Source organism: Aspergillus japonicus, assembly GCF_003184785.1.
Source record: "Aspergillus japonicus CBS 114.51 unplaced genomic scaffold BO86scaffold_28, whole genome shotgun sequence".
In the NCBI taxonomy this organism is placed as follows: Eukaryota; Fungi; Ascomycota; class Eurotiomycetes; order Eurotiales; family Aspergillaceae; genus Aspergillus; species Aspergillus japonicus.
The window spans coordinates 132,004-154,269 of NW_020291665.1; the positions used below are offsets into that span (position 1 = coordinate 132,004).

Here is a 22,266-nt window from a genome sequence, read left to right on the forward strand (position 1 = left end):
TTTTTCGAGAAACCCGCCCTCATTTTACACTCTCGCATCCGCCTTTGACCTGCACGTTTTGCCCGGTCAGCTTTCTTTCACCTCCACTTGCGTGTTCTCGGTCGTTGTCGTCTCGGCCCCTATCGCCCTCTGATCTTTATCGCCTGCTCACACGCGCGACGTGTTACCAACTCAACATGGATGAAGACTACTCGACCGGGTCGGTGGACGCCGACCGCGAGATGACCAGACTCTGGCGCACATGGAGAACCGTCTTTGAGATGCTTCTGGACCGGGTGAGCCTCCCCCTCAGCTTTTTTTGAGCCGTGCGATCATCCATATTAATATCTTCATGGGAAAAACAGGGCTACGAAGTCACCGAAGACGAAGTGCAAATCCCGCTCGCGGACTTCAAGCGAAAATATTCCGACCCTCTAGGATACCCCGAGTACATCACCCACTCCCCCCCCCCCTCCCTTCTCTCCCTTCAAACCCTGACTAACAATTCCTCCCCGTGCACCAGCCGCAACAAAATGAAAATCAGCGCGCGTCCCACCGAAGCCATGCAAACCAAATACACGCCCTTACCCAGCAAATCGAACCCGTCCCCGCAGCCCGACTGCGGCACGATCTACGTGGAATTCTGCCCGGATTCGACCGGCGTGGGCACGAAGCAAGTCCGGGCGTTCAACCACTTCGTGGACGAGAACAACTTCCACACGGGGGTGTTCATCACGCAGACGCCGATCTCCCCCTCGGCGGTGCGCCTGCTCAGCGGCGTGCCCGGCCGCATCTGCGAGCACTTCCAGGAGCAGGATCTGTTGGTCAACATCACCCGGCACGAGCTGGTGCCCAAGCACGTGCTGCTCAGCCCGGACGAGAAGGCTCGCCTGCTGGAGCGCTACCGCCTCAAGGAGTCCCAGCTGCCCCGCATGCAGTTTACGGACCCCGTCGCCCGGTACCTCGGGCTGCGGAAGGGCCAGGTCGTCAAGATTATTCGGAAGAGTGAGACGGCTGGGCGGTATGCGAGTTATCGGTGGGTGCTTTAAAAGACCCTTTGATTTGTTGGGATGGGATTGGGGCTGAGAGAGGGGGTGATGGGGATGGTGGGATGATTGGGAGACTCTTACCTTCCATGTACTATGATGCATCATGGAAACTTGGGTCCCAGGGAGAGATGGAGAGCAAAGAAAAACAAGAAAGAAAAATATTTGTCTAATTACAGGCATCGGGCAGCATGGCGTAAGGGCGAAAAAGTTATTCTCTAACCAAACTCGATGTGTTTTCGTTTTTTATTTTACCCATGGTTCGATGATTTGGTGACTGGTAGCTTCACCTGAATACTACTCTACATATTGTTTCATAGCCTTTTGCACACTCACTACAACAAATCTCCAAGTGGGTTCTGTAAGCAAGACACGAACCCTTTCAGTGGGATTCCACCAATGCTGATTCAACATTACTATACTATATGGTATATCTCATAAAATCATGCCGAACGCCGTCAAACCCCGGGCCAGTCCCAGTGAAACACGCTAAGCTCAAAGCAAAGACACAAAACTGATAATAATACAGGCACGATACGGAGGTCATCCATCATGCACGGTCCGCAGCGGTCATCCCCGCCGCGACAGCAATCCTCCCACATCCTGGAGCTCGACATCATCGCCCTCTGGGATCGGGGTCGATACTTCCGGTTGGGAGCGGTAGGACGGCACAGGTGACTCCGGCGAATCGCTGAAGTGAACGCTCGATGCCCTGCGACGATTCGACGCAAGAGAGCTACGGCGCAGGCCGCCAGAGCGGAAAGAAGAATTTGGGGCGGCTGGAGATGGTGGGATTGCGTGATGAGGGTAGGTCGCATTGGGATCTGGGTTCAGGTCCGGCGAGCCGGAGGGAGAGACGGCAGCCCCGAAGTCGTAAATGGCGGATTTACTACTGCCGCTGGAATGGCGCGGTTGGTGATCGGGGTAGTGGGACGGATGCGCGGTTGTGGGAGTAGGCGCGTTGAGCAGGCCGCCTACATCGAAGATGGAGAGCTGAGTGGGGGATGAAACCTCTCTGGGCATCCTGTGCGGAGGAGAAATGCTGGTCGGTATATATTCATGGGGGCTGACTTTGATGTCGAGACTGCCTGTGGTAGACGTGTGGTCATCGTCCATGCCCCCCGGTCGTTGAGGGAAAGACCAGTTCGGACTCAGTAGGCCGCTGGGACGGCCTGTGAGGGTGTGATAAGGAGCAGCGACCGGCGCAGGACGGGGCAGATCCCTGTCTGAAGAGCATAATTCCGGCTTCAGACGGATTCCCAGGCCTGCAGCCAGGTCTGAATCGCTGCCCCATTGATGGTGGGTGATGGTCTGGCGGCGGAAGGAGCTATAGTCCATGTTCTCACTGACCGAAGCGGATGCCAGGGCCTTTTTGAATTTGTTCTTCTTGACGCCCTTGTCTCGCACGAAGGAACCGATCACAACAGCATTGGACACTGCTGTGGCGACCAGTATCTCCAGCGACGCCAGAAGCGATCGGTACTGTTGCTCTCCATCATGCCAGATGACGGACGGCACCCGGTAGAGAGTGATTGCCACGAGAATCAAAGATAAGGCGAACAAGATAACAAGAGAGGCTTTGCGCTTCAAAGGCATGTGAGTCATCATGATGAACGGGATCGGAAATGCAACCAGAAGCAAATCTGTGATCACGTCGCAGGTCCCCATCACGATCAGATTCGCATACCCAAGACGGCACTTCGGCCCTGGATCCGGCACGACTTGCCAATAATGGTCAAACGGAGAGCACTCCGCGAGAGTAGCAATGACGACCGCGAGCAGGGTCGAGGCCAAGAAATAGTAGAGCGATTTGCGGAAGATGTCGAGGGATCGCCGCCAGATCATGCCCGAGACACGTTTCAAAAACTCGCATACTGTGAACTTCGCCGTCCAGATACTGCTCCCATTGGGCTGTATTAGTGCATGTGTCAAATCACGAAATCAGCAGAGAAATTCGATCGCTCACAAGACAGCATAGAAGATCCGAGCGACCAATACCAGCTTGCTGCCCACAACCCTATGATCGATGTTTTCGATGGACAGGCCGGCAGTCTTCGTATTATTTGTTCCCCATATCAAAATGACATGCACGCAGGCCATGCGGATCAGGAGCGGAATCACGCCGGCTAGCATAACCTTGTCCTCCATGAAGAAACGCTCGGTCCGGACGTAGCGCCCGCAGACTCGAGTGACAATGATTGCAAGGGAAAAGCCAGTCGCCCACCAGCTAACAAGAAGGGTGGAGTTGTTGTCCAGCTTCGTTCGAGGATTTGGGGGCGTGCTGTCGAAAAGCCCACGAGAATTTAGCATCCATTGTATACTCATGGCCGCCGAGCCACCTCCGAAGAGGGGCCAGAGGACGCTATGGAAGGGCGATCTCGATCTGTAGGTGATGGCGTGTTTTGCACGCCTGGAAGTGGATTATGGTATACTATAATGGTACTTCGCTTCGCATTCGAATGTCTCAAATCGGGAGAAATGTCATCGATGAGCACGTGCCCTCGGACTGGGGTACGTGTGGAGAAGCCGGGGCCAAGAAGAGGAGCCCCGGAGAATAAAACAGTCGGACTTCCAAACAGAGGTTCTCGGTGGGTGGAGAAGATGTTAACCGTGTGATTTTCTGCGTAACTGCTAAGAAAGGAAGATGGCGGGAGAAACCCCTTTGAGTAAGATCCCGGAAGAGGTTGAACATGACACTACTTTCTCACGAGCGACGAGAAAGGAGCAGAGGTTGTCAACTTGTCAACAGTGGGAGGAGGCGCGAAACACATCCGGATTCACCGCCGTTGTGACGTCGAAGTTATTATATCCAGGTCCGCAGTCAACCGAGAGGTGTGTTTGGGGGGATCTTCTAGGGAAGATTCCGGTTGCGACCGAGTCGCGCGATGAGCGCCGCGTCGAACCAGAGCCAGCAAGGGTATGGTTTAGGAAGACGATAGCCCGAGGTCGTTGGCACCATCGTGATGGTCAGCCCGGCTGGTGAACCATGTTATATTCTCAGTGGGACTCATGGCAAGCCAGGATCTGGCTGTTGGGGTCAAGGCGTTCCGATAAACTTCGCTGGCCGGTGAGGAGATAACGCTGGCCGACGGAAATTTAGGGGGGGGGGGGGCACGAAGGCGCCTGGGCCTTATCTTGGTCAAGGCTGGATTTGACGGAAGTCGGGGAAATTTGGACCAGAAGGAGTCGAGGCAATGGACCAGCCAGAGAGAAGCGATAGAGCCAGGATTGCACCATGGCGTTTAAGTCAGCCAATGGGTTGGGATATGACAGGCTGGTCGGATACGAAGCCCAGCAGCAGATGGGTTGCAAGCTTGTGATATTCCCAATTGTCCATTTGCCACCGGACTCTTGGTTTGGTTTGGATTTGCTTTTCTTTCCTTCGTTTGCTGCATGTGAGCTGGAGCTGGAGGAGGCTGGAGCTGGAGCTGGAGCTGGAGCTGCTGGAAAACACGGAGGGAGAGAAACTTGACATATGAGAGAAGAACAACAACACGTGCGGGTGAAAGGGACACCAGATTAGGTTTCGTATGCAAGCAATCCCATTGCCCGCCTCTTGAACATGCGATAAAGTCATTGTATCACTCAAGAAGTCTTCGAGGGTGGGTGAGGGAGTGGAGATAAGCGGATCTGCCAACACGAGGGAAAGGCCGATCCCCGATTTGTTTGCACATCCGGACAGACATCAATCACATCACATCATCTCCAAGCTCAGGGAAGATAGTCTATCACCTTCTCAACTACGGACTACAAACATGAAACACTCACCAACCTGTACTATCCAAACCTTCCTTACGCAGAGAAAACGGAGTGCACACGACTCCCCCCAATTACCCGATAGCCAAGTCTCCATGCGCGAGTCAGGCGTCCTTTATTCGAAATGAATCCTGGTCGGTTGCCTCGATACCGTGGACACCCGAGGTGCTCTGCCAGCAATCAATCATATGAGCACTACGTATCCTGGATACTAGAGGAAGAGAGAAAAAAGCTTAGATACAGCACTTTGGTTTGATTCGTTCTACAATCTCCGGAGTAATATACGGAAGGGATATTGTATCCATGGGTTTTGTTTGCGAGCCAGGGACAGATAAGTGTTGAGCCACAGCATAGACGCCGGTTACTACCTTTTAACTCCCCTGTTCGTATACGTACGTATACGTGGTCTGCAAGCTGGTCAGGGGTAGGTCCAGCTGTTCAAGGAACTGCCGGCAGCATACGTTACGCTAGGTAGAGGAGGAGCCGGGATTTGCATTGCGCTGCGTTGAAAATCGAATTTCTATCTATGCATGGTCTGTCTCTGACTAACTTAGTGTAAGTTACGTTCATTTAGTTTAGTTAGTTCAGTTAGTTCAGTTAGTTAGGTTAGGCTCCAGGAAATTGCCCGATATTACCCAACAACCCAAAGAATCTAGATTTCCCCGAGGATACCGCCAAGACAAGCAAGCCTACCTCCCCCGAATTCAGTTCTGGCTCACTTGCCCTCTCACAGAGTCAATGCTCTCCCCTTTGTGGAGACCACCGAGAACGGTTCGAATCTCCCGGAGGAATCTGGTGACTTCCTCTTCCGTGCCCACCGTGATGCGGAGACAGCCCTCACACCCGAGTTCCTTACCCCGGAAGCGCACCACAACACCACGCTTCTCGGCCATGGCCTCATAAGCCGCTTGAGCGATCACATTGCTGGGCTTGCCACCTTCGCTGGCCGGCTTGTCCAGGATCTCCACCAGAAGGAAGTTGGACTCCTTGCCGCCACGGAAGCGCCCGATACCGGGAATCTGCGGCAGTTCCTGGGCCAGGCGGTCGCGCTGGGCGACAATCAGGTCGCGGTATTTCTGCATCACGGCCTGGTGGGTGGGGGAGAGCGCCGCGGTCGCAAGTGCACTCGTGGGGCTGGAGATGTTGTAGGGCGCCTTGAGGCTGTTCAGCAGCGTCGCGATCGGGGGGCTCGTGAAGCACACGCCCAATCGGATGCCCGCCAGACCAAAGGCCTTGCTCAGCGTCTGCATGACCGCCAGGTTTGGCCAGTCATTGACCCACTCGGCCAGACTCGAGCCCTCCGGCGCGAAGTCGATGTATGCCTCGTCCACCACCACGACACCGTTCCACGTCGGGTGCTCCAGCACCTTCTGGATGTCCGCCTTCTTGATCAGGTTGGCGGTGGGGTTGCCGGGGGAGCAGATGTACACCAGCTTGATCGAGGGGTCGGCCGACAGGGCCTCGTTAATCTTGTCCGGCTGCAGCTGGAAGTCGTTGTTCACGTCCAGTGGTACCTGCACGATCTCGACATCATTGGTCTGTGCGCTGACACTGTACATGCCATACGTAGGGGGGCACGTCAGGACCTTGTCCTTGCCCGGTACGCAGAAGCAGCGCAGGAGCGCATCGATCACCTCGTCGGATCCGACGCCGACGAAGAGGCTTTCCGGGCGGAGAGTCTTCTGAGTGTGGTGGTGGGTGTTGCGGAGGTTGCAGAAGAGCTGCTTTAGTTCGATCTGGTGTCTATCACATGTAATCTCTCAGTGACTGAGATCTTTGCAATTGATGCGAGGTAAGGAGGGAGTGTGATTCGAACGGAGTCATCTCCGGCGGAGACTTACGGGTCGGGGTAGCGGTTCAATCCCAGAAGATCGATTTCGGGCTTGGACGATCCGGTCGTGTGCTGAAGGGCACCTTCAGAGTTCAAGGCGAGACCCGGACCGTAGGCATTTTCGTTGGCGTCGAGCAAGATGTTCGTTCCGTCGTCCTTGTAGTCACTGACTCATTAGTCCGGTCCCGGTCGAGGATTGCTTGTGGGGGAGGGAGGGGCAGAACACACTCTCGGGCGCAGCGATAAGGTTGCAGCTTAAGAATATTGGGGCGCGCGCATTTCTGGAGGTCGAAAGGGGAGCTTCGTGAAGTCATCTTGTTGGATTGGTTGTTGCGACAAAGCAGAAATCTTTTCTAGAATGGAAGGAAGAAGACGGACGGACGGGGAGGGGGAGTGGCGGCGGGGGAGTCAATCGTCGGAACCGGTGTCGGAAGTGGGTTCAGGTACCGCTCCATGCCCTTCCTTTATATGTATGACTCTTTCCTCCCTTCAACTATATTCGCTACTGATTCATGGCCGTGCGGTTGTTTAATGACTCATTGAGACTACTACTAGGTAGGTACCTAATATTTCTTATTCAGCTTCTCCTTGATTGTCTTGTATTGACTCGCTAATCTAACCAGTGCTGGACACATGCGTCAATGGAAATGAAACCCAATGTAGAATGTGCCAATGCACCAGCACACAATGACTCTAGTCTAACTTTATGTTTTATTGCACATTGGTTTTTCTATACAGCATCCTAAGTAGTCCTGTTCTTCGGTGTTGTGGACCCTGGAGGATATACTAAATACACATGTCCCGACCAATACCTTGTAAATTCATCAACGCCTCACTATGCCCTCAACCATAGCCCCGATGTGTCTATAAAACGTTACCCGCGCTTTGAACAAGATGGAGGGGTACGAGCACAGTGCGATGCAATTCGTGACATCCCCTTTTTACTCTTCTTTCTTGGAAGCGTCCGCCGAAGGCGCGTCCGACGAGGCACTCTTTTTGCCCGACTTGCGGTACTTTTCTATCTTCTCCCATAGGTAATGCATGGTCCGGCTGAATCCGGAAGTAAACAGGCCCTTGATCGACTGAACGGTACTGGGCCAGCGGATCGTCTTGCTGATTGCAGCCTGCACTTTCGTCGGAAGCTCTTTATCAGCAGCAATGCGCTGCTCAAAAGGACCGCCCTGTCTCCGGCGAAGGTTTTCATCCGTGTCGTTGTGCTCCTTCATCATTGTGTTGAATTCCGCTCGCGGGATCTGATACAGTGACTGGAACTGGAAGTAGAGCTTCTCACGGAAAGCATCCGGAAGACGGCGAACCATGTTGCCACGCTTGACAGGGTCCATATCCTGAGTGAGCCGCACGTTCGTCTCCGGGTCATCGATCCAGTCGTCCTGGGCACACCGGGGATCATTGAACGTCACATTGGGGAGGTTGTCGATGAGGGGGGCATAGAGCCGTCTAAAGTTTGCCATTTGTGAAGAAACAATATTGTTGACCTTGCGAGGATCCTCTGCCGGCAGTGACATGCGAAGGTCTCCCATATAGCTGATTCCTGCGATGGTGCTGTATAATTGGAACTCGGTGAATTCGGCGGGCAACAACAGAAGAGCCACCCGGACCGCAGACAGCAAGTTCATTTGATTTGCCAGTCGCACCTTCGGGTGGTCGCGCAGGATCTTGACAGGCTTCTGTAAGCGGCCAGCGATGTATAGTGTGTCCCACTGGCTCAGATCCCGGCAAAGTGTATCGATATTGACCACACCGTACTTGATCAAGGTGCCATTGACCGTAACGAAGGGATTGAAGTAAACACCCGCTCCAAATCGGTCTTGCACCTGCGACACTGCATACGAGCCCAAGGAGCCCAGTCCGGAATAGTGATCGCGGTGTTGAGCCAGATTCAGCGAGTGCCAATGCTGTGAATATGAAACGCCAAAAATGAAATCAATCATCTTGCCATTGCCCTGTTGCATGTTCTTGATAGCTGCTGGGGCTGACGGATGGCACTTGCCGGAGCCAGGAGCGCTTCCTGTCTGCTGAAAGACGCCCGACCCATAGGCAAAAGCATACCGAATCGGAGCCCGGAACTGCCACAGAATCTGTCGCAAAGCTTCCTTAAATTCCTGATTGATGATCATATGTTGATTGACGCCGAAATCTTTGGACGGCAGCTCAGCAAAGTCTGAAATCGCTAGATTTGGGTTGATGTCCCAGTCGCCGGGGTCGTGTCGCTGTGACGAGGTAGAGAACGAGGCAGCCGACGGAGGTAGCAAGAGCCCATTGTCAGTTGTATTTGTGCATTGGCCATTACTCCTCCGAGGGGCGTATCGGCTATAGGGCGATGGAACACTACTGGGAGATAGTGTTGGTTGGGAGTCATTGGAGAAGGAGCGGAGGGAACCCGGAATTGCTGGGCTGATTGAGCGCAGGCGCACGTAGGAGCCCGAACCGTTGTTCAGAAAGAGAGTCTAGGAACGGATGATTAGACATCCACGCTGGATTCCTCAGTTGCTTGACAGTCAGTCAGTACTTACAGTAGCGCGCATTGTCGCGATTCCCGGCAAGGGGTGGAAAGAGCACAGCGGTGGCTGTAATTGTCGCACAATTCAAGGGGCATCAGAGGTAAGATCTTAAATCATGGTCGAAGACGAGGGAAGAAATGGAGAATAAGGTCGGGTTAGTGAGAGGGTGATATGAGGAAGGGGGGGGGGGGGGGGAGGGGACAAGTGGAAAGAAAAGTATACACGGCGGGCAACAACAATTGCACTTCAGTAATCGAGAGCCGACGACAAATTGCGGACGGACGGACGGGGGGGGAGGAGGGGAGGAAGGAGGAGAGGGACTAATCAATAGTTACTGTCTGTCTGACGTACTCCGGCCTTCCCTTCGGCTGATGTTCTCGGCCCTTTCCATTTGGGCTCCGGATGAGGAAACTGCCCGACTTCGGGGCGCGGACACTAGCCACAATTGACATAGCATCAGCCACAGGCTTGGATCAGAATCACGTGACTGCACTTCTCCGCGGCGCGTTCCCGCCAACCCAAACAAGGCTGTAAACAAGAGGGCGCTTGTTGAGCGTCGCACTTTTACAACCTTGGATGACGGTCAGTCTCAATGTCATAATCATTCTCAGCCATAGCCCAGGAAATGGAGACCTTTGCCGCTCGTCTCGCTAGTTTCGACCGGGTCTTGTACCCTGGGGGACGAAGGTCATCAATTACGCCCGGAGAGCCTATCGCTTGGCCTCACAGTAGGCCTTCACCCGCGGAGGTATTCCAACAGCGTTCCCCTGCAGCAATTCAATCGCTGACTTGCGCTTCTCATAGCTTGCTCATGCAGGATTCTTCTACCACCCCTACGAGACGAATCCAGACAACACGATATGTTTCCTGTGCCGCAGAGCGCTAGATGGGTGGGAGGAAGAGGACAACCCGATCACGGAACATTTGAAGCATGCGCCGGACTGTGGGTGGGCTGTCATGATGGACATTCAACAGCACAGCTCCAATCCCGCTGAGATCGAAGACCCGACCAGTGAGCGCATCGTACAGGCCAGACAGGCTACCTTTGGCGAAGCATGGCCTCACGATGGAAAGCGCGGCTGGACTTGTCAATCGGACAAGGTGAGATTGAATATCTGAGCACGGCGACTGTAATATCACCTTGTGATCATCAGCTCTGACCATTGCGCTGTTGAATAGATGGTTGAAGGCGGATGGTATTTTTGCCCAAATGAAGAGAGCAATGACCTGGCCACCTGTGCGTACTGTAAATTGTCGCTCGATGGCTGGGAGCCAAAAGATGACCCATTGTATGTCTCTGTCGCTCTTTCTGTCTTAGACGTGACTGACCCCTTTGCCTAAAAGCGACGAGCATTACCGACGGTCCTCAGACTGCTCTTTCTTCGTTTTTGCTCAGCCCCCTACCACAAAGAAAGCAAAGAATTCCCGCTCGAAGAAAGGTCGCGTCTCCAAGGCGGCCCGTCTCTCGACCCAGTCCACTGTTTCAGAGGCACCTGTGCAGGAAGTCGACGACTCAATGGACCAAAGCACTATGTCCCAATCAACCACGAAATCGAAGTCGTCGAAGAAGTCAACGAAGTCCAAGTCCAGAAGCAAGAAGAAGGATGAGCAGGTTGAGGCAGACAGCCAGATGGACGTGGACAGCACATATCAGACGCAATCAGAACCGCCGAAAGCGAAACGAACCAGAGGCAAGAAGAGGACAAGTGAGGATATAGCCAAGGACGATACGAATCTGGATGCAGAGACCGATGAGAAACCCGAACCTCCATTCAAAAAGCGAGCGACTAAAACCCGTGTTAGTGCCCAGCAACTGGAACACGAGGAACAGCCCGAGGCAGCCACGATGGAAGCGCCCATGGAGGAAGTCCATGAAGCGAAACCGAAGAAGAGCCGCGGTACGAGCAAGAAGAAGGCTGCTTCCAAAGGCCGAAATGTCACGGATGATTCATCTACATCTAAGGCCCCTGCTTCACCCGAGGCGCCTCAAGATCCGGAGCCCGAAGCTGTAGTCGAGAATGATATCGAGCTAGAAAGGGCTAGCATCAAGGAACCCAGCGAAGAGCCGGCACCGAAGCCTTCGAAAAAATCGAAATCCAAGAAGAAAACCGCACAGGCCCCAGAGCCATGGAATGACACAGAACAGCACAGCGTCGAAGTTGAGCCTCAGCCGGTTGAGGAACCAGAGCCACACCAGTCACCAGAGCCTCAGCCACAGGTTCAAGAGCCACGACAAACAAGACGTTCAAGCAAGCGACAAAGCGCGAGAAACTCGACTACTGTCAAAACTGAACCCCAAGAAGAAGTAACTCCGAGCGAACCAGTAGAAGACCAGCTTTCAGAGCCCGCTGCTACCAGCCGCGAGCAAGTCGACACAAAAAGGCACGAGTCATTTGTGTCCGTGGAAATCACGACTAGGGCGCCAAGCAGGGAACCCGAAGCAGAGGTCGAGGAGACGAATGGGAAGAAGAAGCTCAAAAGAAAGGAGTCCACCGAGAAGCAGAAGAAGTCTAGGAAATCTGCAGAAGAGCCTGCCGATGCTGTACAAGAAAATCGTGCTGGGTCCGAGATTGAAGAGACGGTTCTTGACATGGATGGTCAGACGCTATTGGGACCGAGCGAGCAAGAACCACAGGTGCAGACACCTGTGCAGCAAACTGCTAGTCGCAGGTCATCCCGAGTACCTCCAAAGACTGTTGAGAGATACAGTGACATTCCTAAAGAGAAGCAGTATGCAACATCGCTTGTCGAGTCTCGGAACTCAGGCGGTCGCTCTATTTCAGGAAATGCCGATCCAGACGATGAAAGCGACCAAGAGCCAGAAACCGTCTCGCCATTGCCCTCGCCGTCCAAGACCACTCCTTCGCTATCGCCGCAGTCGTCTGATGCTGAAAACCACCCTCCCTCCTTGAAGCCGACGCTGAAACCGCCTACATCTCGACTGCTTGTCCCTTCCCCTTCCAAACAGCAGTCAGCTCGGATCCCATTTGCAGCCAGTACGCCATCACCGTCTAAGCGGGCTGCAAACACCGGGTCTCTCAACAGTACGCACCCCTGGACCCCAGTGGATATCGACTCTATTATTCTGGCGGGCACGAGCGACAAGGAGAACATCGATTTTTCCGATATCCTGAACAGCACCAAGGGCGAGTTGAGTAGCCCGGAGAAGAAGATGACTGTTGAAGAATGGATCAGGTGGAATGCAAAGAATGGCGAGGAGAGACTCAAACGTGAATGCGAGCGCTTGGTTAGTCAATTTGAGCAGGAAGGTGCTCGGGCGATGCGCGTATTGGAAGGTATTGAGTGTATGGATTGAGGTCTCATGGGTATAATCGGTCAGGAGTCATTGGGTCGGGCGAAGGGCATTGGATAATCGGTTTCTGCGAAATTTCTTCTTTCTGCTTCTGGGATAATCTCTCAGCGATATTGGCAAATAGGAATGCGGTCGGTACATGATTATGCTTGAGTTGTTTCTGATATGGATACTGTCAATGATTTATACATGCGCCTGGATAAAGGAAATCAACCGTATAGAGAGAAGATACAGAGCCGTAAAAACCTGCAAACCGAAACGCCATGGGTATACTTGAGCTTCTGAAGCAGCATGAACCGCCGAATCTATCCTCCAATCCCTTGCCAACAAGGAACCATCCTAATGTGCTTTCCCCCCTACCCTTCCGTCTATGCAATGATCCCCAATCGACCCTCCCAGCTGTCCTCCTCCTGCTTGACGCCATTCTCGCCCCCCTTCCGCCGCTTCTCATTCCGCTTCCGCCGCTTCTCCTCGCGCTCCTTGGCATCCAGCTCCTCGCGCTCCTTCAGCCTCTCCCCGAGATCCAACTGCCAGGCGCGGCGCTCCTCCTCCTCGCGCTCCCGCCGCCGACGCGCCAGCATGCGCAGCCGCAGCCGCACATCGGCCACCGTCGCGACGGCGACCTCGCCGCTCTGGCCGGTCGCCAGCAGATGCTGCTTGCTGTTCAGGTGCTCGACGAGCTGCAGGTTGTCCTTGAAGGTGAGGTCGCAGTCGGCGCAGTAGAAGCCGGCGCCGCGGCCGCGCTTCCCCACCGCCGCGCCCGCCGCCACCATCGTCGTCTTGCCGACCATCGAGGCGACGTCCAGCCGCTGCGTGCGCGACGTCGTCGCCTCCAGCGTGCTGTAGTCCACGGGCGCGTGCCATTTCTTGCCCAGCAGCTTCGCCTCGTACCGCGCCTTGGCCTCCTCCTTCCGCCGCGTCTCCTCCGCCGCCGCCCTGCGGGCGTACTCGTCCCGGTCCCAGGTCTTGCGGAAGGCCGTGTCCGAGGCGGGCGTGCCGCCGTAGGCGGAGTCTTTGTTGCTCATTTTTTTTGGAGGAGGGGGATAGTTCGGGGGGTTGAGGTGTGTGCCGAGCAATTTGGGGGTAGGGTTGGTTATATGTGGTTGGTTCGTGAGGAGGGGTTGAGGTGTTGGGGTTTTGTGGAGAGAGAGGTCGTGAGTTGTAGTAGTCAGGTTGACGATAGAGTAGATAGTTGCTGAGGCAAATGGATGCTAGCATTTCCAAAGTAGTAGGCGGTAGGCAGGATGTTCTCGAGTGGGGCGAGAAGCTTGTTTGGTGTTTTTGGTGTGTTTGCTTGTTGTTGCCTCACTGGTGAGGACTCAGCCTCACTTATCGATTAGTTAGCCTCTCCACCTTCGCTATCGATAGGCGCGGGGGCGCGGGATACATAGTAGTAGCCTGATGCTTGCTTGCTTCCATTCAAATCACCTTCATGTCTTCTCACCGGAGGTTCGTGCTGGGGAACTAAGCAAGGCTTCAAGATCACTCGTTATGCGCTAATTTATGCTTGCTCTTCCGTGCCTAATAAATTGCTTAAAGCATCCTTCATGTTCCAGTTTCTCGAAATAGTTGAGACATCTACCGTTACCCCTGTTGCCTACGGAGTACTCTTCGCTCGTATCAGCAACGCCGTACAGGTCATTTCTTCGTGCTCCCAAGCAACAAGCATAACCACAAGCCACACATGAGAGATAATTGGCATTCGCACAATACATTGTGGTTGTTCATGCAACAGCGACACGCAGCCACCATCCCACAACTCATCAAACACCCACTTCGCGCAGATAACGATTGTTTGTTTACATCTCCAGAATCCCAGCAGAGAATCAACCACACTCTGTGCCCCACCGTCCACCAGAAAATGCAATCCACCATGGTCACAGACGCGCACATCCCCGACACGCAGCCCGACACATGCTACAACCTCATGGACCTCCCCACGGAGCTCCACCTCCACATCGCAACCTACCTCCCGTACCCGGACGCGCTGGCCCTGAAGCACAGCTGCCGCCACTTCTACCCGCTGGTCTACACGGGCGTCCACCTCAAGGTCGACTGGCTGGTGGAGCGCTTCGAGCGCAAGCTGGAGTGTCCGATGGAGAAGTGCTCGTTCCGCACGGACGAGTCGTTCTGCAATGCGCGGGTGCGCCGCATCATGGAGCGCCGGCGCCGCCACCTCGAGTGCCTGCGGTCCCCCGGCGGCTGCTTCGTCGTCGACGGGGAGACCTGTCAGAAGGATCTGGTGCCGACCTGGCTGAAGAAACGGGGACGGTTGCAGAGGGCGCGGTCTTGGGGACATGAAGGTTGGTCTCGCAGATCGGACATGGGGGCGGTTGCAGGGACTAATGGTTGCCTTGTAGTGTTTGTGACTGGGGTGTTGTTCCTCGTTCTCAACGTGCTGTGGCATATGTGTGGAAGGTATGTGGGCTGTGATCTATTCTTGCCGCTGGTAACTGGGACTGACGGGCTCGGCTAGGCTGCTTCTACTCGCGGATGTCGACATTCGACCCACGGCGTTCCTTCGCTCACCTTGACCCGATTCTCTGTCTGCTATCGCGGCGATTTTGTCACTCCGTGTCCCTCACCAGCAGCTGGCTGCAACTACCATTTCACAAAATTAGCAACATCTAATACCTTTCCCTCACCTGGAGAGCAAGAGAAGCACCTCCTGAATGCGGGCTATCCTTGCTGGCCGACGGACTATACTCTTACCTATACTCGCATCCTCAGCATTCTGTACTTAACACCAACAGCATGGCTGGCTTGATATTATACAACCAATCCACGAAGTTATTTCTCTGTAGAAATCACGTTCCATTCCCATTCTTTGCATCTAGCACCTTCAGAAGACGGTATCACAGAACCCAAACAATTCCCATAAGAATAACCACCCCGCCCACACTAACACCCAGTAAAACTTGACAAAAGCCCTCACAAAAAGAAACCTCTTAACTCCGTCCCCACGCTAAGCTCAAGTACCCCCCATCTCTCCAGGTAAATCCCCGTACCCTCACCAAACCTCAAACCCACCCCCACCCCAACCCAGAGAACATCAACTCCCACACCGCAACCCATAACCCACAGTCCCAATTCACAATAGAATCAACCCCTCCCATAACACCGAGGACAAAACCGTCCCCCACGCACACAGTCCCCACGCACACAATCCCCACCACCACCCGCCGACGCGGGCCTCGTTCCCGCCGCAGATCCCACCGCAGATCCCGCCCCCGACCCAATCTCAAACCCAAACCCCACAGCATGAAGATGATCGTAATGCGTATGTAGCGCGTGCTGATGCTCGTGCTCGTGCTCGTGCTCGTGCTCGTGCTCGTGCTGATGCTGATAATGATAGTGGTGATGCCCGTGGCCGTGGCCGTGACCGTGATCGTGGCCATCTACCTCCCGCTGCTGCGGCTGCGGCTGTAGCTGCTCGTGCTGTTGGTAATAATACTGCTGCTGCTGCGACTGCGGCCGAGGACCCGAAAGCCCCAGAGGTTGAAACTGCCCCTGCAGATGCGCGAATGATTGGGCGCACGGCTTATACCAGTACTGCTGCTGTTGCTGCGGCGGCGGCATTTGCACCTCCCTGGATAGATACTGCGTCTGCGTCTGCGTCTGCGGATGCGGAAGCGGAAGCGGAAGCGCCTGCGTCTGCCCCAGTGGACGCTGCTGCTGCCACTCCGGTTCCTGGGGACCATACATCCTCGTCAGGATATCCTCCGGGAGCAGCGACGGAGGGAGGGAGATGTCTTTCCAGGGGTCGGTAAGCGGGGGCTCGAGGATGGGGAGTTTCGGATAGTAAGGGTCATGGGATCGGGCTGGTTCTGTCGCGGTTTCATTTGCTGTGGTTGTGATATTGCTGGTGATAGAAGAGGATGCCGTTGCGGTGATGGCGGTGATGGCCGTGGTGGCCGTGGCTTCTTGGCTCATACTGCCCGGAGGATCGAACGGGTCGATGGGAGCATAGCTGAGGTAATTCCGTCCACCGCGAGGTCTGCGAAAAGTGGAAGAGCTGTTTTGGAATAAGAATGACATGACATGGACATCCCTTGTAGGCTGTCTTGGGATCTTGGGGGAAAGTTTGTGAGGTTGGGCACAGCACGGTATTGTTGTGGTGATGGTTTGGACTTGGGATGATGGTTCTTTCCTTTTTCGGTGGGTGGGATGGGTGGTTGGAGACATAAGAGTCCCCCTAATATCAGGGTCTCCTTTTATCAAACTTGGTCTACAGATTGTAAACAATGAGATAGGTTGCGCAGAGCGAAAACAAAAAACAAAAACAAAAAAAAAATATGTCCCTATTCAATTTGAGTCACAGGACTCTTAGACTTAGTCAAAGTGACGTTGCTGGTTACGTCGTATGGTGATAATGACGCGAGAATCCCTTTACATATCCGTGCATCACTTCCTCTATCCATACTAGGAGACTACGCGATGCAACTCCTCTGCATGACTCTTCTCCCAAGGATAATTCTCCTCCACAGCCCGGATCAGCACCTCATGCTGCTCGCTTCGGGGCTTGATGCTGATCTCGTACGGTGCCGGATGGCTGATCACCCCAGGCAGAAAGTGCGGCTTCAAATCAACCTCCTTGCCGTCTTTGATGGGCTTGCTGAAGTTAAACACCGCCAGGGACTGCGCGATGGTCAAATAAGCCGTTGCATCTGCGATCGTCCGGCCAGGACAAACGCGTCGCCCAAATCCAAAGGCTAGGAAATGCGGATTACGCTCCGGAGTGTGGTTAGCACTTGCGATAAATCGCTCCGGCTTAAAAGTGCCTGGCGCAGGATATGTGGCTGGGTCGTGCAAGAAAGCCCTGTGCTTGTCAGAATCAAGAATCATCAAGAAGGCTGAGCGACAACTCACCAGATGTTAGACAAGATCTGAGACCCTTTAGGAATATGATATCCACCCCACGTATCCTCCTCTGTAGACTGATGCACAACGCCCATTGGCACAACCGGGTGCCATCGGAAGGCTTCTTTGACAACAGCTTCGATGTATGGGAGATTCTCGCGGTCAGCGAACCCAGGAAGACGAGATGTGCCCACTACCCGATCTATCTCTTCTTGTGCCTTCTTTTGAACTTCTGGAAACAAGGCCATGGCGAGAAAGAAGCTTGTCAGTGTGGACACAGTCTATCGAAGATCAGTTAATGCCCCTTTTCGCCGGTATTCAATGAGTACTTACCGTGTCAGCTCCTCCTCCGTATAATGTCGCTGCAGTCCATTTGAAAGTCGTCTCCTGCTCGCTCCCAGGCTCGGGGATACCGTTCTTCTCGAACAGCCCAGATAGGAAAGACGGCGCATGAGCGTTGCGTGACATCTGGTCGAGAACAAATGCATATGGCTTGGCACTAAGATTGTCCGCAGCCACGCGAAATTCTTTCACTGCCTGGTGAAATCCGCCCCCGGGGAACCAGGAAGGTATATGTTTCACTATTTTTGCCATGTCAGTAGTCGCGCCATTGGAAGATGCGAAGGTACGTACGAGCCGGGATGAAGTCGACCAGCCACATGCCTGGAGTGATGGACCGGACAAACTTCTCTACGCTATCATTTGCGATCTCGACCAGAGGATCCTCTCCGTCTCGTTCTATGTTGTATCCATACGCGACTTTCAGGATCACACCTCCAGCTAGTCTTATTTTGTCAGTCCACCTTGCGCACTCCCAACAGTGCAGGAAGGTCCAGGCTTGACCTACTTTCGAATATGAGGTATCAAGTCCTGCGGTGCTTCGAGAGATCGCAGCATGAACCGCCCTACTTCGGCCTCCTGGAAGTTATTGTAGCGAGCAACAGAGTTGACAGACCCAATCTGCTTGTGGAACAGCCTTCTATGGACACGCAGGGTGTCTGTATACGCCATAGCACTGGTCACTTCGTTGTAGCCGGACCTGCATCACCTGTTAGCCCTTGTTTTCGTAGTACATTGTCGGTTGTAGGCTTACAAGTGGTTGAATTGTCCCTGTGGCCGGCTGGAATGTATAGCCGAGCGCTTTTCCAGCAAATCCACGGCGATCTGCGCATCGTTGATGATAATAAATGTCTCGCCAAGAACTTGTACTGAGCTGATAGGACCTGCGAAGATTATTAGTCGTTTCTCACGACGCTCAGCTCGAGGCTGCTCACCGTATAGCTCCTTGAACTTGAACCAATGTACCCAATCCTGTCCGCCAGTGGGAGGAAGATCTAGGAGATTCCCGATGAGCGGTTTCTGTCTAGGCCCCGGAGGGAGTGGTGCAGGCAGTTTCTTGCGAGTCAGAATGACTTTGATTAGGTACGCGCCAACGAGCGTGGCGAGAATTTCCAATATGTGAAGCATGGTACCGTGCTGGGTGAGATTTCAACCAGGGGTGCGCAGGGTCTTGCGAATCCATCGGAGGAAGGGGGGCTAGCTGCTGCTCTTATAACTCGAGAAGTGAAGGTCCTTTCGGAGCCCTTAGCATCATCGGTCTTCATGGCGATCTCTCTACAGCGGGGTTTCGTGAGGGTCGAGGAGACTTTGGCAGCACTCAATTTCAGCTGCGTACTGTCTAAATTTGTGGAGTGTGGCCTCGACTAGGAGATAGTCACACCGCGGCGCAAAGCACCGGCTGCACGGAAACCATGAGTGTCAGGGGTGGCATTGGTTGAGGGTCTGGCAGCTAGCGAGATGGGTGGGTGCCGGTCCACGGGGTGAGTGGAAAAGTACGAGCTGAGCACTGGAACCTTTGCATATCCCACGGTTTGGATATTGATTGTCACTTAGTGGCATGCATGATCCTAGGCTAGGGAGGTTGCTAGCTTCGCATGTGAGACAGTGGCAGCTTTCTCGCTTCGTCTTGCCTCTCGAGCGGAGAAGAGGGGGGGGGCTGATCGTTGGAGGGGTCTGGTGGATAAGCATCAAATTGAGAGGCAGTGATTTGACAAATACTGATCGATTCTCAGCGGAAACCCCGTGGACGTGTCATAGTCAGACCGAGGCGGGGTTGGTGACAAGGATCCAAGCTGAAGAGCTGCAGGGTAAGGTGTAGACGGAAGCGTTAACAGACCACTTGCGATGAAGTGTTTAAAGATGCGCATCTGTCACACGAGGTCGGGCTGAAGGTGAAAGGATATGATATGATGTATATATTGAGTTTCGGGGAGGAGGTTGGTCTGGTACTTGATGGTTTGGGGGAATTTGGAGAGTGGTTGATGATGGAAGTGTGAGAGGGGAATGAGGGGAAGATGTTCAGATACGGAAGGAGAGAGCCTAATAGGCGGTGCAAAAAAAGGATGACCTACGCAGGGCTCGAACCTGCAATCTCTTGATTCGTAGTCAAGCGCCTTACCATTGGGCCAGCAGGCCTTGCTGTTGTAATTATGATGTAAATGCCGTTCTATAATCTACATCACAAGCATCGTCAGAAATTCTCTATCATCCATGGCTCCATTCCTCTCCAAGTGAGTCGTGGGAGATTTTGAGCAGAAGAAATATGAAGGATACTTAAAAGACTATTCTAAAGGGTGTTTCCATTTTTGGAACTTAAGCTTAATGGTTCCGATGAAGAATGGTCTACCACTTACATCAATTCCACGTGTATGTGTCCCGAGTAGTCTCAATCTATATATCTTCACCGGACCAACGACCTTCGGTGTCGAGTATCGCCGTCATAGCCCGCAACGGGATATTGGCATGTACACCGATATCTTGACCAATTGTCAAGAAGACTCGCCTCCCAGCAGTATCGAATTCTGGATATGCATATGTTAGTCGTGCATAGCCAGGCACTTCCGAGCACCGGGAGATAAGCCCCTGCTGACCGATGCCGGGATCTGAAATAAGCTCTACAACAGTGGCAGAATCGCGACCATAATCCAAGTCCCCCTCAAGAGCGACCTTCTCCTCCAGAGAAATGACCTTCTCCGCAACAACTGCGCATACATGGCTATTGAAGACGCCTTCCTGGCGGGATGCCGACCTCAAAACACCCACGGCCTCACGGCGGATCACCGGATCACGACAGAGAGTAGCGACATCGTAGAGGGGACTGATAATGCCCAAGTCGAGTGAGAAACTAGGACTCAGTCGCGGTTGGTCCCGTAAAGAGCTGACTGACTGGGCTGGTGAGGTAGATGGAGAACCAACACTGCTCGTAAGCTCCACGACGGAGGCAGCCAAAGCTGTGATCTCCCTAAAGATCGCATTGTATCTATCCCAGACGGTCGACTCCGACGAGCCAGAAATATACTGCTCTAGTAACAGATTGTGCCTGAGACGATGGATCTGCAATATCTTCAAGCCCGCTTGCTCCCTCACGGTCAAGGAAGGACCACGAACGTGTTCGAAGCAGTCCAAGGCCCTGGACCACTTCTGCAGTATCCCCGTATAGCGCTGTACTAAGGTCTCCGGCTCATCGACCGTTCCAAATCTCGCCATAGCATTGACCATAAGATGGTATTCGCGCCTAAACATGCTGTCGTAATGCTCATATACATCGCGGGCCTCCGTAAGGGAGGAAAAGCACTGTGGGATGTCGACAGATCCGTATCCAGCCAACTGCAGTGAGGTGAAAGACGGATTATCCTCCTCGGCTCGTGTCTGCTCATAAAATCAACTTCCATAAAAACCCCGAGAGTATGTGTAGATCACGGAAAACAAATTTGACCTACCAAGGTGAAGGCCTGGCCATGCAATCTAACGAGGAGAATCCGCAGGTTCTCAATCTCAAGACTCGGCACGGTAGACGGCTTCAGAAAAGGATGATGATACGTCCCCGTCCTTGGATCATAGGTGACCTGCCCGAGTATCCTCACCCCATTGCGAATATGATTGACCGCGGCGATGTAATGGCTGGACATGATCTTCGCTGCTGGTCAACCACCGATACCCAAGCAACAGCCACCTCCCGAAAACATACCTCATAGCAAATAAAAAGAACACATGAAATCAAACACACATCGACGGTGAGCCTCCTATCGTGGCTGCCACTAACATGGAGGGGTGGGCTGCTGCCCGAATCTGAGGGGCCTAAGAGAGCTCTGATCGCCGCAAGATACTCCTTCACTGCAAATGTATCGTGCCCCTCACGACTGAACCAGAAGCCGGGAATCTGCCGGTCATTCTCAAAATTCTCATGCAAGGCACCGAGGGCGACCAGCGCGTGCCAAATAGGCTTCTCGTGCTGACTGACCTGCAACACCGACCGGCTCCAGAGTTCCGATCCGCAGTAGCCCGCTAAGGAGAATACGGTCTTCTCGCAGAAGAACTGGAAAGATCGAATATCGCGCTCGCTTCTCGCATACCTAAAGGTTACAGGAGACAAAGAAGGCCGCGGAATAGAAAGGCCCATCGAGGACGGGGAGGTTGTATGGTAGCCATCACACTTGCGACCGGTGGAAGTGCATCTCAAGCAACTCGGTCTGGTCTCGTCGCATTTAATACGTCGCTCTGCATCGAGAGAAGCATTAACCGACTGACCCAGGAGCATTCATATTGTGGTCTGAAAGATGAACTCACTCCTACAATCTTATGTTAGCTGAGCTGCCTGCCCTCGAGCGGTGGTGCGGATAGCTTACTTGCATGTCAGACATCCCGACTTGGTCCGTGTCCTATATACTATCTGTCGCACCTGCGGAGTTGCCATCGCGAGAGGCCATGGGACTGACTGGGCAAGGTGATTGTCTTTCGAGGAACAAGGGTCAAACCAACTTGATAACTATACGTGGATACGTGGGACTGCGCTGATGAATTGGTCGAAGTAACAACCAGAAAGTGAGATCCGTCAACAGCGACCGGGAAGTCTATCGCCAGCACGCACTAGTCCCCTTTGAGCCGTGGCAACACCATCCC

General features: G+C 53.7%; 9 protein-coding genes and 1 non-coding gene across 10 annotated transcripts; 3 read left to right on the forward strand and 7 right to left on the reverse strand.

The window, feature by feature from the left end:
* Positions 1 to 46: 46 nt before the first annotated feature.
* On the forward strand, positions 47 to 1,371 carry BO86DRAFT_456633 (DNA-directed RNA polymerase core subunit RPB5). Its single transcript, XM_025677176.1, has 3 exons — positions 47 to 275; positions 345 to 427; positions 503 to 1,371. Exons 1-3 carry the CDS (start codon positions 177 to 179, stop codon positions 1,026 to 1,028), a joined length of 708 nt encoding a protein of 235 aa, XP_025527088.1. The 5' UTR covers positions 47 to 176; the 3' UTR covers positions 1,029 to 1,371.
* Positions 1,372 to 1,595: 224 nt separating this feature from the next.
* BO86DRAFT_419449 (putative integral membrane protein Pth11-like) lies at positions 1,596 to 3,350 on the reverse strand (the record flags this gene model as incomplete). Its single annotated transcript, XM_025675121.1, has 2 exons — positions 1,596 to 2,922; positions 2,992 to 3,350. The coding sequence occupies 2 exons, from the start codon at positions 3,348 to 3,350 to the stop codon at positions 1,596 to 1,598; spliced, it is 1,686 nt and encodes a 561-aa protein (XP_025527089.1).
* Positions 3,351 to 5,318: 1,968 nt separating this feature from the next.
* On the reverse strand, positions 5,319 to 6,978 carry BO86DRAFT_389672 (histidinol-phosphate transaminase). Its single transcript, XM_025672196.1, has 3 exons — positions 6,841 to 6,978; positions 6,623 to 6,778; positions 5,319 to 6,524 (listed from the first exon to the last, which is right to left on the reverse strand). Exons 1-3 carry the CDS (start codon positions 6,924 to 6,926, stop codon positions 5,486 to 5,488), a joined length of 1,281 nt encoding a protein of 426 aa, XP_025527090.1. The 5' UTR covers positions 6,927 to 6,978; the 3' UTR covers positions 5,319 to 5,485.
* Positions 6,979 to 7,586: 608 nt separating this feature from the next.
* Positions 7,587 to 9,324, reverse strand: BO86DRAFT_339907 (phosphatidate cytidylyltransferase; the record flags this gene model as incomplete). Its single annotated transcript, XM_025669030.1, has 2 exons — positions 9,147 to 9,324; positions 7,587 to 9,080 (listed from the first exon to the last, which is right to left on the reverse strand). Coding segments are annotated over exons 1-2 (1,506 nt in total), but the record flags the coding sequence as incomplete, so codon positions are not given.
* Positions 9,325 to 9,679: 355 nt separating this feature from the next.
* BO86DRAFT_363333 (uncharacterized protein) lies at positions 9,680 to 12,608 on the forward strand. Its single transcript, XM_025669965.1, has 4 exons — positions 9,680 to 9,882; positions 9,939 to 10,235; positions 10,314 to 10,423; positions 10,479 to 12,608. The coding sequence occupies exons 1-4, from the start codon at positions 9,760 to 9,762 to the stop codon at positions 12,448 to 12,450; spliced, it is 2,502 nt and encodes an 833-aa protein (XP_025527092.1). The 5' UTR covers positions 9,680 to 9,759; the 3' UTR covers positions 12,451 to 12,608.
* On the reverse strand, positions 12,579 to 13,707 carry BO86DRAFT_389676 (U4/U6-U5 snRNP complex subunit SNU23). Its single transcript, XM_025672197.1, has one exon. The coding sequence runs from the start codon at positions 13,470 to 13,472 to the stop codon at positions 12,816 to 12,818; it is 657 nt and encodes a 218-aa protein (XP_025527093.1). The 5' UTR covers positions 13,473 to 13,707; the 3' UTR covers positions 12,579 to 12,815.
* A 133-nt stretch (positions 13,708 to 13,840) lies between these two features.
* Positions 13,841 to 15,239, forward strand: BO86DRAFT_389677 (uncharacterized protein). The gene is made up of 3 exons (XM_025672198.1): positions 13,841 to 14,750; positions 14,808 to 14,865; positions 14,924 to 15,239. Exons 1-3 carry the CDS (start codon positions 14,132 to 14,134, stop codon positions 14,979 to 14,981), a joined length of 735 nt encoding a protein of 244 aa, XP_025527094.1. The 5' UTR covers positions 13,841 to 14,131; the 3' UTR covers positions 14,982 to 15,239.
* Positions 15,240 to 16,740: 1,501 nt separating this feature from the next.
* On the reverse strand, positions 16,741 to 18,919 carry BO86DRAFT_102348 (cytochrome P450). The gene is made up of 7 exons (XM_025665865.1): positions 18,582 to 18,919; positions 18,401 to 18,530; positions 18,155 to 18,346; positions 17,941 to 18,092; positions 17,641 to 17,888; positions 17,317 to 17,588; positions 16,741 to 17,266 (listed from the first exon to the last, which is right to left on the reverse strand). Exons 1-7 carry the CDS (start codon positions 18,772 to 18,774, stop codon positions 16,870 to 16,872), a joined length of 1,584 nt encoding a protein of 527 aa, XP_025527095.1. The 5' UTR covers positions 18,775 to 18,919; the 3' UTR covers positions 16,741 to 16,869.
* Positions 18,920 to 19,710: 791 nt separating this feature from the next.
* Positions 19,711 to 19,782, reverse strand: BO86DRAFT_t154. Its single transcript has one exon. It is a non-coding gene; the product is annotated as a tRNA-Arg (tRNA).
* Positions 19,783 to 20,037: 255 nt separating this feature from the next.
* Positions 20,038 to 22,060, reverse strand: BO86DRAFT_419455 (Zn(II)2Cys6 transcription factor domain-containing protein; the record flags this gene model as incomplete). The annotated part of the gene is made up of 5 exons (XM_025675122.1): positions 20,038 to 21,015; positions 21,087 to 21,278; positions 21,335 to 21,864; positions 21,934 to 21,935; positions 21,993 to 22,060. The coding sequence occupies 5 exons, from the start codon at positions 22,058 to 22,060 to the stop codon at positions 20,038 to 20,040; spliced, it is 1,770 nt and encodes a 589-aa protein (XP_025527096.1).
* Positions 22,061 to 22,266: the final 206 nt, after the last annotated feature.

What these genes read in the sequence shown, in the direction of transcription:
- BO86DRAFT_456633 (XM_025677176.1), top strand. Translation starts at nt 177, where the DNA reads ATGGATGAAGACTACTCGACCGGGTCGGTGGACGCCGACCGCGAGATG. An exon ending in TTGAGATGCTTCTGGACCGG is followed by an intron (nt 276 to 344) that starts GTGAGCCTCCCC and finishes TGGGAAAAACAG; the next exon opens with GGCTACGAAGTCACCGAAGA. An exon ending in GACCCTCTAGGATACCCCGA is followed by an intron (nt 428 to 502) that starts GTACATCACCCA and finishes CCCGTGCACCAG; the next exon opens with CCGCAACAAAATGAAAATCA.
- BO86DRAFT_389672 (XM_025672196.1), bottom strand. Translation starts at nt 6,926, where the DNA reads ATGACTTCACGAAGCTCCCCTTTCGACCTCCAGAAATGCGCGCGCCCC. An exon ending in CCTTATCGCTGCGCCCGAGA is followed by an intron (nt 6,779 to 6,840) that starts GTGTGTTCTGCC and finishes CTAATGAGTCAG; the next exon opens with TGACTACAAGGACGACGGAA. An exon ending in TTGAACCGCTACCCCGACCC is followed by an intron (nt 6,525 to 6,622) that starts GTAAGTCTCCGC and finishes TACATGTGATAG; the next exon opens with ACACCAGATCGAACTAAAGC.
- BO86DRAFT_363333 (XM_025669965.1), top strand. Translation starts at nt 9,760, where the DNA reads ATGGAGACCTTTGCCGCTCGTCTCGCTAGTTTCGACCGGGTCTTGTAC. An exon ending in GTAGGCCTTCACCCGCGGAG is followed by an intron (nt 9,883 to 9,938) that starts GTATTCCAACAG and finishes CGCTTCTCATAG; the next exon opens with CTTGCTCATGCAGGATTCTT. An exon ending in GAGCCAAAAGATGACCCATT is followed by an intron (nt 10,424 to 10,478) that starts GTATGTCTCTGT and finishes TTTGCCTAAAAG; the next exon opens with CGACGAGCATTACCGACGGT.
- BO86DRAFT_389676 (XM_025672197.1), bottom strand. Translation starts at nt 13,472, where the DNA reads ATGAGCAACAAAGACTCCGCCTACGGCGGCACGCCCGCCTCGGACACG.
- BO86DRAFT_389677 (XM_025672198.1), top strand. Translation starts at nt 14,132, where the DNA reads ATGAGAGATAATTGGCATTCGCACAATACATTGTGGTTGTTCATGCAA. An exon ending in GCGGTCTTGGGGACATGAAG is followed by an intron (nt 14,751 to 14,807) that starts GTTGGTCTCGCA and finishes GTTGCCTTGTAG; the next exon opens with TGTTTGTGACTGGGGTGTTG. An exon ending in CTGTGGCATATGTGTGGAAG is followed by an intron (nt 14,866 to 14,923) that starts GTATGTGGGCTG and finishes GGGCTCGGCTAG; the next exon opens with GCTGCTTCTACTCGCGGATG.
- BO86DRAFT_102348 (XM_025665865.1), bottom strand. Translation starts at nt 18,774, where the DNA reads ATGCTTCACATATTGGAAATTCTCGCCACGCTCGTTGGCGCGTACCTA. An exon ending in CAGGGACAATTCAACCACTT is followed by an intron (nt 18,347 to 18,400) that starts GTAAGCCTACAA and finishes CAGGTGATGCAG; the next exon opens with GTCCGGCTACAACGAAGTGA. An exon ending in CAGATCTTGTCTAACATCTG is followed by an intron (nt 17,267 to 17,316) that starts GTGAGTTGTCGC and finishes TGACAAGCACAG; the next exon opens with GGCTTTCTTGCACGACCCAG.